At 41.1% G+C, this 15,977-nt stretch overlaps 1 protein-coding gene across 1 annotated transcript; it reads right to left on the reverse strand.

Moving 5' to 3' along the window:
* Positions 1-4,914: 4,914 nt before the first annotated feature.
* adrb1 (adrenoceptor beta 1) lies at positions 4,915-15,519 on the reverse strand. Its single transcript, XM_080456246.1, has 5 exons — positions 14,638-15,519; positions 13,610-14,005; positions 11,019-11,155; positions 9,846-10,136; positions 4,915-9,133 (listed from the first exon to the last, which is right to left on the reverse strand). Exons 2-5 carry the CDS (start codon positions 13,946-13,948, stop codon positions 8,611-8,613), a joined length of 1,290 nt encoding a protein of 429 aa, XP_080312372.1. The 5' UTR covers positions 13,949-14,005; positions 14,638-15,519; the 3' UTR covers positions 4,915-8,610.
* Between the last annotated feature and the right edge of the window lie 458 nt (positions 15,520-15,977).

A 15,977-nucleotide genomic window follows, 5' to 3' on the forward strand; every position in this document is an offset into this window, starting at 1 on the left:
CACATCTGCATATGATGCTATTGTTCTAACCTCATGCATTAGCTGGGCCAGCCATATAAACTGTGTTTATTAGCTTCCATATTACATTTGGTTTCTCTCTCTAATTAAAATGTGGGTCAAGGTGTGTGTGTGTGTGTGTGTGTGTGTGTGTGTGTGTGTGTGTGTGTGTGTGTGTGTGTGTGTGTGTGTGTGTGTGTGTGTGTGTGTGTGTGTGTGTGTGTGTGTGTGTGTGTGTGTGTGTGTGTGTGTGCATGGGGAGGGAGGGAACATTTTAAATGTGTCAGGTTGGTTGAATATAGAACACTGCCCCCCTCCCCTCTTACATCTGACACAAGCTGAGACCCCCCATTCACGCACACGCACACGCACACGCACACGCACACGCACACGCACACGCACACACACACGCACACGCACACACACACGCACACGCACACACACACATGGCCCCCTCACGCATTACAATAGTGTTTCTCAATGGGGGCGTTCAGAGAACATCGGGGGGTGCTGGAAGCAATATGTTTTAGAAGGGGGCACTGAGATGCTTTGGGGGGGGGGGTTGAGCTTAAGGAACCTTGATATTGGATGCGGGGTGCTGGTACTATAGTTTGACAACCACTAGATTAAACTAATATTTAGTATGTTTCCTAATTCCTACCTGGAATGTGTGGAATGTGCTAATAAAAAGGTATTTAAAATATTGTTTTGATGTTCATATAAACGTTAGGCAGTATTAAAGGTAGGGTAAGTGATTTTCTTTGGTTAAAATACGTTTTAAATAGCTCTATATTCTGATAGTACTCATTACTAGCTAGATAGTGTTTGTTCAGTAGCAGGAGTCTCCATGTCTCTCCAGCTCTTTAGTAAACAGAAAAGGCATTGTCAGGTCAGGATACCAATTTTATCCGATCAGGATAGAGAACTCATACAGATTAAACAAGTGAAATTGGAAGTTGTGACACAAAGAAATGAGCAGACACAATTGGAACTGGAACACTATAGAAATGAAGCTGATAAATGGGTACTCTCTCCTGATTGGCTGCAATTGTGTCACCTCCCCGAATATTTATTTTAAAGTTTATTTAAAGAGCTGGAGAGACAAGGAAACCCCTATTACTTAACAAACACTATAGCAATGATTACTATCAGAATATAGTGCTTTAACCTTTTAACAAAAAACGTTTTGTTTTAACCAAAAAAGATCACTTACCCTACTGTACCTTTATACATTCCATAGGGCTGGACCACACATGGACAAATTATATCATCAACTGGGTGGGACTTTGTCCCCCTTGAGTGAAAGATCAACTATTTCAAAAATAAATAAAATATAGATTTTTTATTTTAGTTATAGAAGTATAATGTATTATATAAGGCTTATTAGCCAGGGATCCTTTCAAAGGAAACCTGGTGGTGTGTGCATACAGCAGACATGGAGGTGAATATCAATGGGTTTTTATATAAAGGGCTTTGATCATTCCCTTGCCACGGCCTTTGTGTGAAATAAATTAAAAATGTATGGTTTTGTTTAAAGCCGTGGCATTCAAAGAGTTACAGGATGAGGTCAAATTAAATGTGAACAGTGGTATAAAGTAACTAAGTACATGTACTCAGGTAGGCTACTATATGTAAGTACACTTTTTTATTTTATTTTTTTACAATTAGTTTTACAATTACAATTATTAATACTTTTACTTCTGCTCCACTACATCTCAGAGGCAAATATGGTACTTTTTACTCCACTACAGTTATTTGAAGGCTTTAGTATTCAAGTGACTTTTTAGATTGTGGTTATTATCATTACAAAACATACATTAACCACTTCAGCCCTATCATATAATTTGACTATTTGAAAATAGCAGATCTACAAGCTCACAACGCGTCGCATCATATTGTGAGCATGTAGATCAGCTATTTTCAAAAGATTTTCATATTATATTATATTTTTATACACTGAAAACCATTTACTTTTGATATTTATAGTATGATTTTGATGCCAACACTTTTGTACTTTTCACATACATTTTGAATACTGGACAGAGTATTTCTACATTGCGGTGCATTGATACTTTTACTTAAGTAACACATTTGAATAATGTGAACACGGGCCACACTCTTTAAAATGCAAAAGAACAGTATCAGATGGTGACACATACATGCTGTTAATCTGCCTTTGGTAATTACTTTGGTCTAATGATTAGGGACCGCTGACTAATTAACGTCTTAAAAGATTAGACTCTAATCTTTTAAGACGTCAATTTGTCAATTAAGCAACATATGAGCCAATCAAAGTTTCCCCAAGGTAACATTTTGCATTCAGTTTACGATTCAAACAGGCAACGAACAAGCCCAAAAGAAGTCTCGCTGCAACGTTTCCTGAGCTTGTAGATCTGCTATTGTATGCCACTTTTAACCGTGAACACATCTGTTAAAATTGGGAGGGCCGGCCGGCCCTCTCAGTAGGGAGGCCATGTCACTCTGACATAACCATAAACAAACCCGTTACGCCCATATATAGGCGGGACCACGGCCACGTCACTCTGACTCAGACATAACCATAAACTAACCTGAAACGCCCATATTTCTAGGCATGTCACTATGACTCAGACATAACCATAAACAAACCCATTACACCCATATATAGGCAGGACCAGGGCCACGTCACTCTGACTCAGACATAACCATAAACAAACCCGATACACCCATATATAGGCATGTCACTATGACTCAGACATAACCATAAACAAACTCCATACGCCCATAAATAGGCATGTCACGATGACTCAGTCGAGTCGACTCGCCGAGTCGTTCGGATATGCGGTTGTCAGGAAGTGCAGATCAGACGGATATGTCCATATATGGGCATATATGGATACCCGGTTGTCCAGAACCACCGATCCAGCCAATATGCTCGTATATGGGCATGCCAATATACAGGGTATGGGCATATACTAAATATATCAGGGATTTCCATGTACGGGCATAAAAGGGTCACAGGTAGACAGAAAGATACAGAGATCTCCATATGGGCACAAAAGAGACACAGACAGACGGGTACAACGGGTACCCTGACAAAGACATATCGGTTGGATTGGCGGTGCCACGTGTGAGGGCCACGTTGAGGCCTCTATTTTTTTTTTTATTGTGTTGTTTTTTCTATATCTTTTTTTAAAACTTAAAAAAAAAAAAAATTGTATTCAAATCCACTCCACAGCGGTGCCTATAACAACTTCTACTGGTTGGTCAGGGTAACTGCAGGTAGGTAAACAGAAGCTGGAACTCCTCAGAAAGAAGCAGCTGGTGACTCCATGTGTATCACTGGACACATAATGTGACTGTCGGGTGGAAACCTTGTATGTCCAAAACTGTTACTTCTCAGCTTGGTAGTTAGTTATTATATCACAGGCTCTTGTTAATACATTTCATTGCTTCAATATTTGTAAAACCTACAGACACACTTTCACTGTGACTTAAAAATCAACCCCCCCAAAAACAGATCTACAAGCTCGTAGATTGGGAGCTTAATAGATCTGCTATTTTCCACTACTTTTGTGTGACACTGCATGTAGCTCGACAAAGTCGGGCCTCAATTTACAAAAAAAAACAAGAAAAACCATAACATTTAAATATGGAGATACAAGGTTTCTGCTCGACAGCAACGATATGGATGTAGACCAAGGGTGGGCAACTTTGATGATGGAGAGGGCCGTTATATTTCCACACTCACTCCAGAGGGCCACATTGCATAAACTGTCTCTCCGTATTTTTACTTTTTTCGCCAGTATATGTCACACAAAAGTAGCAAAAGTAGACAATCTACAAGCTCAAAACGCGTCGCAGTGCGACGCATTTTGAGCTTGTAGATCTGCAATTTTTGCCATTTTTGTATTGGAATCCAGATTTTTTTTGCTATTTTTAATTTGGAATCCTGAAAAGTAACATTTTGATTTAATTTCAAATGCATTTAGTGTTTATGTTTATAACTTTATGAACTTAAATACAAAGACACAGGACGTGAAAAAGACAATAGCATTTTAATACTAGTCCTTAAGCTACTAATAATGACTGAAGTAATTAAAGCAGGTCATGTTTTCATGTTTGGAATTGTAACAGCTGAAATCAATAATATATCAGTATTCTGATATTAACCTGCGGGCCGCCTTAAGTGAAGGTGGGGCCCGCATGTGGCCCCCGGGCCGCCAGTTGCCCATGTATGATGTAGACCAACTGTAGAGGACGGCAGATACTTTATCATGTGGTAAAATAAACAACCTACGAGCGTGTAGATCTGCTATTTTTGAATTTGTACAAATCTTTGAATATATATATTTTTAAAGCAAACATTTTCAACTCAAATCTTTGAAACGTATGTTTCTATATCAGTGGTTCTCAAACCGTTTCACGTCAAGGACCCCCAAAATTATATGTTTTTGGCCACGGACCCCCAAATCAAAATATTTAGTTAAAATGTAATTTTTTTTCGATTTAACATATATATATATATTAAAAGATTTGCACACATTTTTACGATCGTTCCAATTGCCGTGCTACCAGCTTGTAGATCTGCTATTTTTTTAATAGAAGAAATAGAAAGAAATCAAAAAAAATACACAGATGCTTTCCCAGTCTTAATGGGTTAAATTGTAAAAAAACAAAATATGTAATTTAGTAGGATGTAATTTAATATCTATCTATCTATCTATCTATCTATCTATCTATCTATCTATCTATCTATCTATCTATCTCTCTATCTATGTATATATATATTTATTTTTTTACATAGTTTGAACTAGAAATGGGGAGATGACACATAAAAACATGAATAACTGTTGTGACCCTCACATTCTCAAGTCAAAAATACTCCTATTAAATACACAATAATGAAAGTAATTGTAACAGATTTCACAGTGACGTTTGAATGACGTCTGCTTTTTATTATTATTCTCCAGTCAGCAGCACACCACCTGACAATAACCATACAGCTCAAATGAGACAGAGACAGACAGAGAGAGAGAGAGAGAGAGAGAGAGAGTTACACAGTGATATCATCAGTGCAAAGTATCTGTGTACAAATCCATTTGTACACCTCTCAGAGTTAAAGGGATATTTCACTTTCAAACATGTTTGGGGTCATTTTAACGTCTACTCAGGCTTTTGTGATTCACCCCTACTCAGGCTTTTGTGCTTCACCCCAGACAGTTTTTAAGTTGCTTGATTGATTCAGTATTTAGATATTCATTTGATCAGACACGCCCCTTCCTATACAAACCCATTGTAACTTCAAACTCTACTTTAACCAAGATAGATTCTTCAAAAACACACGTCCTTGGTTCTGGTGACTGATATTGTCCTTCTATTGCATGAGCGGCCGTGTATTTTCAATAACTTTTTTCATTTTTTTTTTTTTTTTTTTTATAATAAAAAAAACATATTGAAAAAAATGTAATTGAAAAAGCACGGCCCCCTCACACATTAAAAGGACAATATCAATCACCAGAAGCATGGACGTGTGTTTTCATTGAATCTAACATGGTTAAAATGGAGTTTGAAGTTACAATGGAATATAGGAAGGGGGAGTGACTGATAAAATAAAATAAATCTAAATACTGAATCAAGCAACTTAAAAACTGTCTGGGGTGCAAACAAAAGCCTGTGTAGACGTTAAAATGTGAAATATCCCTTTAAGAGAGAGAGAGAGAGAGAGAGAGAGAAGCACCACAGTGCACATAACAAAGGGACATGGGGGCTGGGCCCCTCATAGCTCTCACATCACTTCCACGCGTGCCCATATTGTTTCCTTTGTAAAAAGCGCTTAATAAATACATTATGTCTATTTACATAAACTTGTTTAATATAAACAAATTCCCTTCGTACAATTTGCACTGCGGCTACGGCACCATAGCCTAACATTAGACACATTGTGGACAGTATAACGCCGACAAAATACCTTTCCAATGTTCAAATGTGTTTGTAAGTGGTACAATGAACACTATTGTGGAAAACAATACATAAACGGTCCCTTAATGGAGCGCTTCACCCAGTTTTCAGCCTTATCTTCATATAATTGGTCCCAGGGGCGTCAATTGGGTATGGAAAGTTATGGCAGGTGCTATAGACGAATCCACAGACGCGCTGCCTGTAGGCGGCCATTGCTGCGGTGTCTCAGAGGAGGTCTGTGGACAGTTCAGAAACCCGCTTACCAGTGCTGGAAAAAGTACTCAAATGTTTTACTTAAGTAAAGTATCAACACTGCAATGTAGAAGTACTCTGTTACAGGTCAAAGTCTGGCATTCAAAATGTACTTGAGTAAAAGTACAAAAGTACTGGTATCAAGTACTAAAATGTTTGAAAATAGCAGATCTACAAGCTTAAGTATAAAATAAGGCTAACATGGTTAATGTATGTTTTATAATTTAAAATTGTATATCTGCAAAGTAAGTAGTAACTAAAGTTTTCAAGTAATTGTAGTGGAGTAAAAGTACAATATTTGCGTCTGAGATGTAGTGGAGTAGAAGTAAAAATATAGACAATTGGAAATACTCCAGTAAAGTATCAGTACTTGAGTAAATGTACTTAGTTACTTTAGACCGCTGCCCACCTACCAGTGACATCATCGGTGGGCAGGTTTGGTCATTTCAAACTTTATTTTTAATGTTTTTATCAATGGAAGAACAATGGCTTCTATTTCAGCACGCTAACTTTCCAGGAAGAGAAAGGCTGCAGTTTCTATTAGCTCAGAATCCCCATCGACGATGTCACTGGTAGGCAGGTTTCTGAACTGTCCACAGCTCACCAATGAGACACAGAGTGAGGGAGTAGACAGTTGCATCTTATAATGAGCATTAGTGAGGACCAATTATATGAAGATAAGGTTGAAAATAGGTGAAGTGCTCCTTTAAGCAGAGAGAGACTGTGTTGCCCACTGTGTAAATCTTAATGGACTCTACGCACAGCAGCCATATTAGAAATGAATTGGGCCTCTGCCTTACTTCCTTCACAGTTCTTACCAATGGTAATTTCAAGGGCCTGCATAAGTGTACAAATGGAACCAAATGGACCCGTAACACTGAGAGACTTGCACACCAGTAAGGGGCCATTTGGAACCCCCTCAAGGAACCATGAGGGTCCCTGGACCACACTTTGAGACTCACTGGTGTAGCAGAGTGTTTCAGTGAGCCAACATGCACAATATCAGCACACTGACTCTGTCTGGCCTGAATGGAACAGAGCCTTCATTAGTTATCATTGGTAACACCTGTGAAGGAAGTAAGGAAGAGGCCCAGTGTCTTTCCAATATGGCTGCTGTGCATAGAGCCTTTTAAACCCCTATATTGTTCAATACTGAATCTGTGCTACTTTGCACTGCCTTAATTAGCAACTGCATGAATGTTTTTAAACACAAAAGACCGGAAAGAGTAACGAGTAAAACGGAGTGACTTCACGTCTCCAAAGTACTTAAAGTTAAACCATGTAAGGGTATGTGGTCCAAGTACATCCTGTGCGTCTGGACCGCGGTTGGGACTCCGAACCAAGCCAAGTGTGTCTCAAAGTAGAGGGATCCAGGAAGGGACCCTCAGGGTTCCTTGTGGTGGTTCCAAATGTGGATCCTTATAGCCAGGTCTGTAATTCTGAGAGTGTACCCTTACGGGTCGATTTGGTTCCATCTGTATACTCTCAGGCCCCGTTTACTCGTCAACGCTCCATGCCGAAAACGGCAATCAAGAAATAAATATTAACCAGATGTGCCTTGAAATCTTTGAAAAAGCTCTGCCTAGCGTCTCAAAACGGGGCAAAACATAAAACATGTGACGACGCAGCTCACATTTCCAATGACAGGCTCTTCAATCAATGGCAAACGGAGGACTATTTTGAAGCATCCATAAACAACTCCACTTCTTTGTCCGTCCAGACAAAACGATCCGTTTTGGAGCGTGTTTTCGCCACACTGGCTATTGTTTGTTTACTGTCGCGTTGTGTTTAAGGAAGTAGTATGCAGGCGCGTGGTCTATCTGTGGTGTAGCGTGGCAGCGTCGCACTGCCACCTAGGCACCTGGCATGCACACTACAGCGTTTTCAATCACTTTGCCGTTTCCGTCTGCACAAGATTTTTTTTTGCAAACCAACACAACGACAATTTGCCGTTTTATGCAGGGAGCGTTGCCTTCTAAACATTTTCTAACAATTACACACCCCATGAAGCCTTGAATTCATGGAGATTTTTTAGTTTTTGTCGCAATCCTAAGCCAATAATTTGATGACCAGGTCATCGGTCAGTAGGAGACTCAGTAGGAGACTCTTTGAGTCTACTGAAGACTCTGCCGGACATCAAATTATCTCCATGAATTCACGGCTTCGTGGGGTGTGTAATTGATAGAAAATAAGTCATTTTTTGGGTGAACTACTCCTTTAAGAGAACCACAGTACAAATAATAAGTCTACAAGTGGGATTCATCTCAAAGTGGAGATCCAGGGATCTTCTTCAGGGTTCCTTGAGGGGGTTCCAAATGGACCCGTACAAGTCTGTAACTCTGAGAGTGTGCAAATGCAGGAGGTCTTTCAAATTGTAAAAAAAAAAGTTTTAAGAGAACCACTGCAGTAACATAACAAGTCTTACAAGTGGGACTCGGTCTGCGACAGCTTGATGTCCAGGCTGCAGTCGCTGCTGTGATGCAGCCCTTCGCAGTCGGACCACGTCCCCCCGCCTCCGGCGTCCAGAGCCAGGGAGGTGCTGGTGGCGGTCCGGGCGAAGCCCCCAGCGCCGCCGGCCCTGGAGTAGCGCGACAGGTCGCAGGAGCTGACCACCACGTGCAGCCGGCGGTCTGCCTGCCTGGGCCCGCAGCACAGCAGCCGCTTGAAGGCCTTCCGGAAGTCCGGACTCCGGCAGTAGATGATGGGGTTGAAGGCCGAGTTGACGTAGCCCAGCCAGTTGAAGAACACAAACAGGTTCTTGTCCACCTGGTCCGCGCGGAAGACTCGCACCACGTTGACGATGAAGAACGGCAGCCAGCAGAGCGTGAAGGTGCCCATGATGATGCCCAGCGTCTTCAGCGCCTTCTGCTCCTTGAGGAAGAGGATCTTGGACGGCCTCTTCTTGCATTTGGAAGCCACGCCGTTCAGGTTGGGGTGGTGGAACCTGCCGCATAGTTAACAAAGTACCATTTGTTTGAGTATTGTATTTAAATAAAGTCTTCTGGACTTAACTTGTATTTTTGGAGACTGGTGACTTTCACTCCAATACATTTCAGAGTCAAATATTGTACTTTTGACAACATTTTTCAAACACTTGAATTCATAAAAAATAGCTGATGTACAAGCTCGCAGCGCGGCACGAAGTGACGCGTTGTGAGCTTGTATATCTAATATTTTTGAGAACCACTGATCCAAACTAGCCTGGCATGGCCAGACTAATATCACTGCGTAGATATTAGTCTGGGATCTCTGTGTGGAACCTGCATTTCCAAAGGGCGGATAAAAAAAATGCCTCTGGTGATAAACATATTTGCATAGTGGGCCCTGATTGATCCCTCACTACTTCGGAGGGAGTGAAATCCAATCACAACTGAGCGGTGCCAGACCAAATCTGCCGAGGGCAATTCATTTTTTTTGCAATGGCAGATTCGTCTGGTTTCCAGGCTAGTTCCAAACCACTGTTCTAAATCCTAAGAGGTTTCTGAAAAACGTATGTTGCTATATATACATGTATAGCTCAAATCTAAAATGACACAGATGCTTTACCGGGTTTGAATGGGTTAAATCGTCAATCAAAATGATTTGCGCGACAACGAATCGTCAAGAAAAATTTCATAATCGTGGAAAAAACAGCCCTACACTAGTAGCCTACTGACCTGCCCTCGCACTTGTCGATCTTCATCAGCTGCTTCTTGGCCTCGCGGTAGACGCGCACGTACACGAAGATCATGACCACGAGCGGGATGTAGAAGGAGATGACGGAGGAGGAGATGGCGTACGCGCGGTTGGTGACGAAGTCGCAGCAGTGCGGGTCCCGGTAGCAGGCGGTGTCCAGGGGGTCACGGGACCAGTGCATGAGGATGGGGAGGAAGGACACCAGCGCGCTGATGGCCCACACGCCGCACACCACCGCACGGGCACGTGGCTTCGTCAGCAGGCTCTGGTACCTGCAGGCAATGGGTGTGGAAGAAAGAAGAACTTTTTAAAGTTTTTAATTTACCCGATAAGACCCGATGAGGGCGATTCTACAAATGCCTTCTAAACCAGTAGTTCTTTTTCGTGCCAAGGGGCCCCCAAAATGATTTGTGTTTGGCCACTACATTTCAGAGTCAAATAATTGTACTTTTTGGATTAATTTTTTTTATCCCACGATTTTGTAACCCACTTTTTTCACCCAGTGCCAATTGTCTAAGTAATCCTGGGCGCTACACTCCCTCTGCCAGCCTAGGGAGAGCCTAGAGCCGAGCTCATGCCTCCTTCAATGCATGAGCGCTAGCAAGCCGCTTCTTATCACCTGACAGGGGGAGGTTCCCTGGTTAGACGTAGCGCGTGGAAGGAACACGTTATTCCAACCAGTTCCTTTCCCCTCCATCAGGCGCCCCGGCCAACCAGGGGAGGCAGTATAGAGACCAGGATTACTGCATGTTTTTTGTGAGGGTACCTACCCTAGGAGACACGGGGAGAACATGCAAACTCCACACAGAGAGGCCCTTTCACCAACCCCACCCAGGGTATGGGCGCTGATGACGCGGAGGAGAGAACACGCCCCCAGTGCCCACAGCGTCCCCGGCGGGAATTGAACCCAGGACCTTCTAGCTGTGAGGCGACCGACTGCGCTACCGTGCCCCCTAAATAATTGTACTTTTGACAACATTTTTCAAATGCACGAAGTGACAACGTTTGCCAGGACCACAATGGAAACAAGGCTTTTTGTGTTATCCTTTTAACAGTCATTGTAAAATCGTACCACTGTAGCCTACTGTTTTACAAACTGTTAATAAAAGTATCCAATCAATCAATCAAAAACCTTTCCCCGCTGGCTGACTGACCTGAAGGGTGAAGTGATGGCCACGTAGCGGTCCATGGCGATCACGCACAGTGTTTCGATGCTGGCGGTCACGCAGAGCACGTCCACGGAGATCCAGAATTCGCAGAAGAAGTCGCCGTACAGCCAGGCTCCACGCACCTGTATTCAAATGTATTTATTTAAGTTATCCTCCTGACCTTAAACGCTATTTAGCCCCCATTCCTTCAACACAACATACCAGACGCTCTACTCAGGTTTACCGTTCCTTTGGTTAGTAAAGAAATTGGTAAACATGCCTGATGCCTTTAAAGGATGACTTCACCCATCTTCATATAATAGGTCCTCACTAATGCTCATGATACAATCTGTGTCTCATAGGAGGACTGTGGACAGTCCAGAAACCCGTCTACCAGTGACATCATCGTTAGGTAGGCAGGATTTTTTTCCCAACAAGATTAATTTTTTTTTATTTTGATTTGTATTAACGCAAGAACAATGGCTTCTATTATTGCATTGCAACTTTACAGGAATACAAAGCCTGCAGTTTCTATTAGCTTGGATTCCCCATCGATGATGTCACTGGTAGACGGGTTTCTGAACTGTCCACAGCCCTCCTCTGAGACACAGAGGGAGTAGAAAAAAATTGTACCATTTTATCATGAGCATTAGTGAGGACCTATTATATGAAGATAGGTTGAAAATGGGTGAAGTCGTCCTTTAATTTCAAAGCTCCTTCAGACTGGAATCATTTACATCAGATCCATTTCAACATTCCCAGTATTTAAACACTGTCTTCTTACTTTGAAGTTGCATGTTCTCGGTAAACCTGCCATCATACCGTCATACTATATCATTTCATTTTTTTTTTTTTTTTTTTGCACTCAATGTATTGAACATAGCATTTTCAAACTGTGTTCTGTTATTGGATTTTATGCCATCCTAAGGCTGTGATGTTGTTCAAAGTTCTCAATGGTTATTGTATGTGTTTTGTATAGATGTTTATGTTTTGTTTTGTTTTGTCTACTCTGTATACATGTAACGGATACCAAAACGCTCGCCCCAAAACACAGTCGCCCCACGGCAAATCCGGCGACTTCATAACGTTCGCCACCTGGTATCCCTAAACCTCAATAAAACTATGCCTAAACCTAACCTTATTCAAATGTAACCTCAGTAAAATGGTGCCAAAACCTAACCTTATTCCTAAACGTAACCTCAGTAAACTATGCCTAAACCTAACCTTATTCCTAAACGTAACCTCAGTAAACTATGCCTAAACCTAACCTTATTCCTAAACGTAACCTCAGTAAACTATGCCTAAAGCTAACCTTATTCCTGAACGTAACCTCAGTAAACTATGCCTAAACCTAACCTTATTCCTAAACGTAACCTCAGTAAACTATGCCTAAAGCTAACCTTATTCCTAAACGTAACCTCTGTAAACTATGCCTAAACCTAACCTTATTCCTAAATGTAACCTCAGTAAACTATGCCAAAACATAACCTTATTCCTAAACGTAACCTCAGTAAAACTATGCCTAAACCTAACCTTATTCCTAAACGTAACCTCAGTAAACTATGCCTAAAACTAACCCTATTCCTAAACGTAACCTCAGTAAAACTAGGCCTAACCCTAAACTTATGTCTAACCTTATCCTCAGTAAAACAAACAAAAGAATACAAGAACCACTGGGAGCGAGCGGTCTGCTAAAAGAAATGGGTTAGTTAATATAGTGTCGCAATCATTTTAACCACTTAAACCAGTGGTTCTCAACCAGTGGTCCGGGGACCATTGAGGGGGTTCCACGTGGTCCCCAGCTAAATGATGGAGAGTTGGTAACCAAATGGACCCTTATTAGATCTTTAACTCTTGAGAGTGTAAAATGAAACCACTCTCAAGAGTTCAATTATTGTTAAACATCTGCATATACTTAATTTACAAGAAGTCTACACAATAGAGAATGTAAAGTAATTGTTATTTTGATCAATGTTTGCCAGTTATCTCTCCTATGGTACCAACATCAATACAGCATGGAAGTGTGGACAAAATCTTATCCAAAGATAACAACATATTCTAAGTTTTGGGTCTAAATCTCATCAAACGGTGGATCCATGGCTCAAATGCCCATTCAATAATAGATCTTGATATGAAAAAGGTTGAAAACCAATGACTGAAACCATACTTTAAGCTTTGGCTATACAAAAATAGCAGATCTACAAGCTACTATGAGCAAAATATTTTTGAGATGGGGGGGGGGGGTCTGCAACCAAATTGGATATCATTTTGGGGGTCCTTGACATGAAAAAGGGTTGAAAACCACTGACTTAAACCATAGCCTACTTTATACTTTGGCTATTCAAAAATAGCAGATCTACAAGCTCATAGCGCAGCCAGGGCCACGCTATGAGCTTGTAGATCTGCTATTTTTTGGGAAATCCGCAGCCAAATTTCATAGAATTTTGGGGGTCCTTGACATGGTAGAAAACCACTGCCATATAAAAGAAACTTGAACACACACACACACACACACACACACACACACACACACACACACACACACACACACACACACACACGCGACACACGTGACGCAACCCACACACGCATGCTACCTCCAGCGCGGCACCGAAGGGCACCACCAGCACGCCCATGATGAGGTCGGCGCACGCCAGCGACACGATGAACACGTTGGTGAGCGTCTGGAGCCGATGGGTGCGCGCGATGGCCGCGATCACCAGGATGTTCCCTAGGACGATCGTGGCGACGATCAGCGCCATCGCCGCGCTCATCCATCCGGCCGTCCACTGGTGACCGTGGGTCCACTGGTGGTCACCAACACCACCACCCGTGGACTGCTGGTCACCGCTGTCCGTGTCGTTCTCCTCGATCCCCGGTATCAGGCTGGAGGCTGACGCGCCGCTGCTGTCGCCGATCATGTCCCCAACATCCATCAGTGGTGGAAAAAGTACTCCATTTTTTTGGTTTTTACTTAGGTAAATGTATCAATACTGCAATGGAGAAATATAATATATTTGTATATTTATACAAGTCTTTTGAAAATAGCAGATCTACATCTCACAACGCATCGACACGTTGTGAGCTTGTAGATCTGCTATTTTCAATAGCCTTATATAGAGCTTAAGTGGTTAAAGGTATAAGTGATATTTCTTTTTTTTCCTCTTTTTGTTAAAAAGGTTAAAGTACTATATTCTGATAGTAATCATTACTACAGAGCGTTTGTTCGGTCACAGGGGTCTCTCCAGCTCTTTAATAAACAGAATATAAATACATTTTCAGGTAGGTCACAACATTTAAGCAGAGAGCACTGAAAATGCATTTTCTGTTTAATAAAGAGCTGGAGAGACATGACTCCTTTTACTGAACAAACACTCTATAGCAATGAGTACTATCAGAATATAGAGCTATTTAACACTTATTTTAACCAAAAATAAATCACTTACCCTACCTTGTAGGTATGAATGTTTAGTAATAATAAATAATCAAAATCTACAAAGTAACTAGTAACTAACGTTTTCAAATAATTGTATTGGAGTAAAAGTACAATATTGCCTCTGATATGTAGTGGAAGTAGAAGTAAAAGTAGGCTACTGAAAATTGTAAGTATACAAATAAAAAATACCTCAAAATTGTACTTAAGTACAGTACTTGAGTACATGTACTTTGTTACTTTCCAACACTGCCATCCATGCTTCTTTATGGAGCGCGACGTCCCGGGTTGTCCGGGATCTGTGTCCCTAGCTCTCTGTCCTGCCGACGAGTGTCTGTGGTACATTTAAAAGGTGTCTCCGGTGTTCAGATCACTCCGAAAACTGTCCAGGTTTCTTCTTTTAAAGCGTTTTCTTTACATGTAGGCTAATGTTTCATGTTTTGTTTCTGTTGAGAGGTTTAGTCACCATAGGTGACTGTCTGTCTATATTAAAGCACTAAAATATAGTATCCCTCATCCATGATCAATGTTCCAGATGACAATTTAAATAAAGTCCACTTCATTTAAATTGTCATCTGGAACATCACACACACACAAAAAAAGTCGGAAATAGCAGATCTATCAGGTCAGCTATTTTCGAATATCCAAAGTGTAAAATATAGCCTACATATTGTCTAAAATGGAAAAAAGTAAAGAAGAAAAAAGGCTTCAATGCTCCATTAAAAGAAAGCCTTTTGTTTCTTGAAGTCGCACACAAAAAAGTCGAAAATAGCAGATCTAGGTCAGCTATATTTTTGAATATCCACAGTGTAAAATAGCCTACATATTGTCTAAAATGGTCCAAGAAAATTAAATAAAAGTGTAATTATGAAATTAAATGAAAAAAAAATGTCCCCAAAAAAAGAAAGAAAAAAATGCTTCAAAATGGATGTTCTAGCTATAGAACTCCGAGTCCTAACGCTGATGGACCAGAGCTGTACGGTCTGGGTCTATCATCTCCCCTCTAACCATGGTGGGATGAGCGCTGATGTAGGCTATACGGCAGCCAGGGCTATACTCCCATCTGCTCTGTGTGCTGCTTCCATCTGGCTCTGTGTGTGTGTGCCCAGCAATGTGTTCTGATGATGATGCATAATGCCATCACTGCCCTCCTCAGCCAATGGTTGGAACAAGTACTTTTTTATCAGTACAATTTTTTTTTACTTAAGTAAAAGTATCAATACTGCAACAAAGAAATACTCTGTTACAAGTAAAATTCTGGAATTATTCATGTACTTGAGTAAAAGTACCAAATATTGGTATCAAAATGTACTTAAAAGTACCAAAAGTAAAAGTACTCAAGTCATTATGCAGAATGTCCCATTTCAAATTTTCAAATGTCTAAAAATCATTTTGAAAATAGCTCACAAGCTCACAATGTGACGCATTGTGAGCTTGTAGATCTGCTATTTTCAAATGGCTGAAATGTATATAGGGCTGAAGTGGTTCATGCATGTTTTGTGATAATAATCAAAATCTACAAAGTAACTAGT

The sequence above is a fragment of the Gymnoscopelus braueri genome (genome assembly GCF_963280865.1).
Source record: "Gymnoscopelus braueri genome assembly, chromosome: 17".
In the NCBI taxonomy this organism is placed as follows: Eukaryota; Metazoa; Chordata; class Actinopteri; order Myctophiformes; family Myctophidae; genus Gymnoscopelus; species Gymnoscopelus braueri.

Bases quoted from the DNA above. Each gene is read 5' to 3' on its own strand.
- adrb1 (XM_080456246.1), bottom strand. From the start codon at position 13,948: ATGGATGTTGGGGACATGATCGGCGACAGCAGCGGCGCGTCAGCCTCC. The intron at 11,156-13,609 runs GTAGCATGCGTG...ATTTGAATACAG, and splicing joins CCTTCGGTGCCGCGCTGGAG to GTGCGTGGAGCCTGGCTGTA. The intron at 9,134-9,845 runs GTCAGTAGGCTA...ACTATGCGGCAG, and splicing joins ATCGACAAGTGCGAGGGCAG to GTTCCACCACCCCAACCTGA.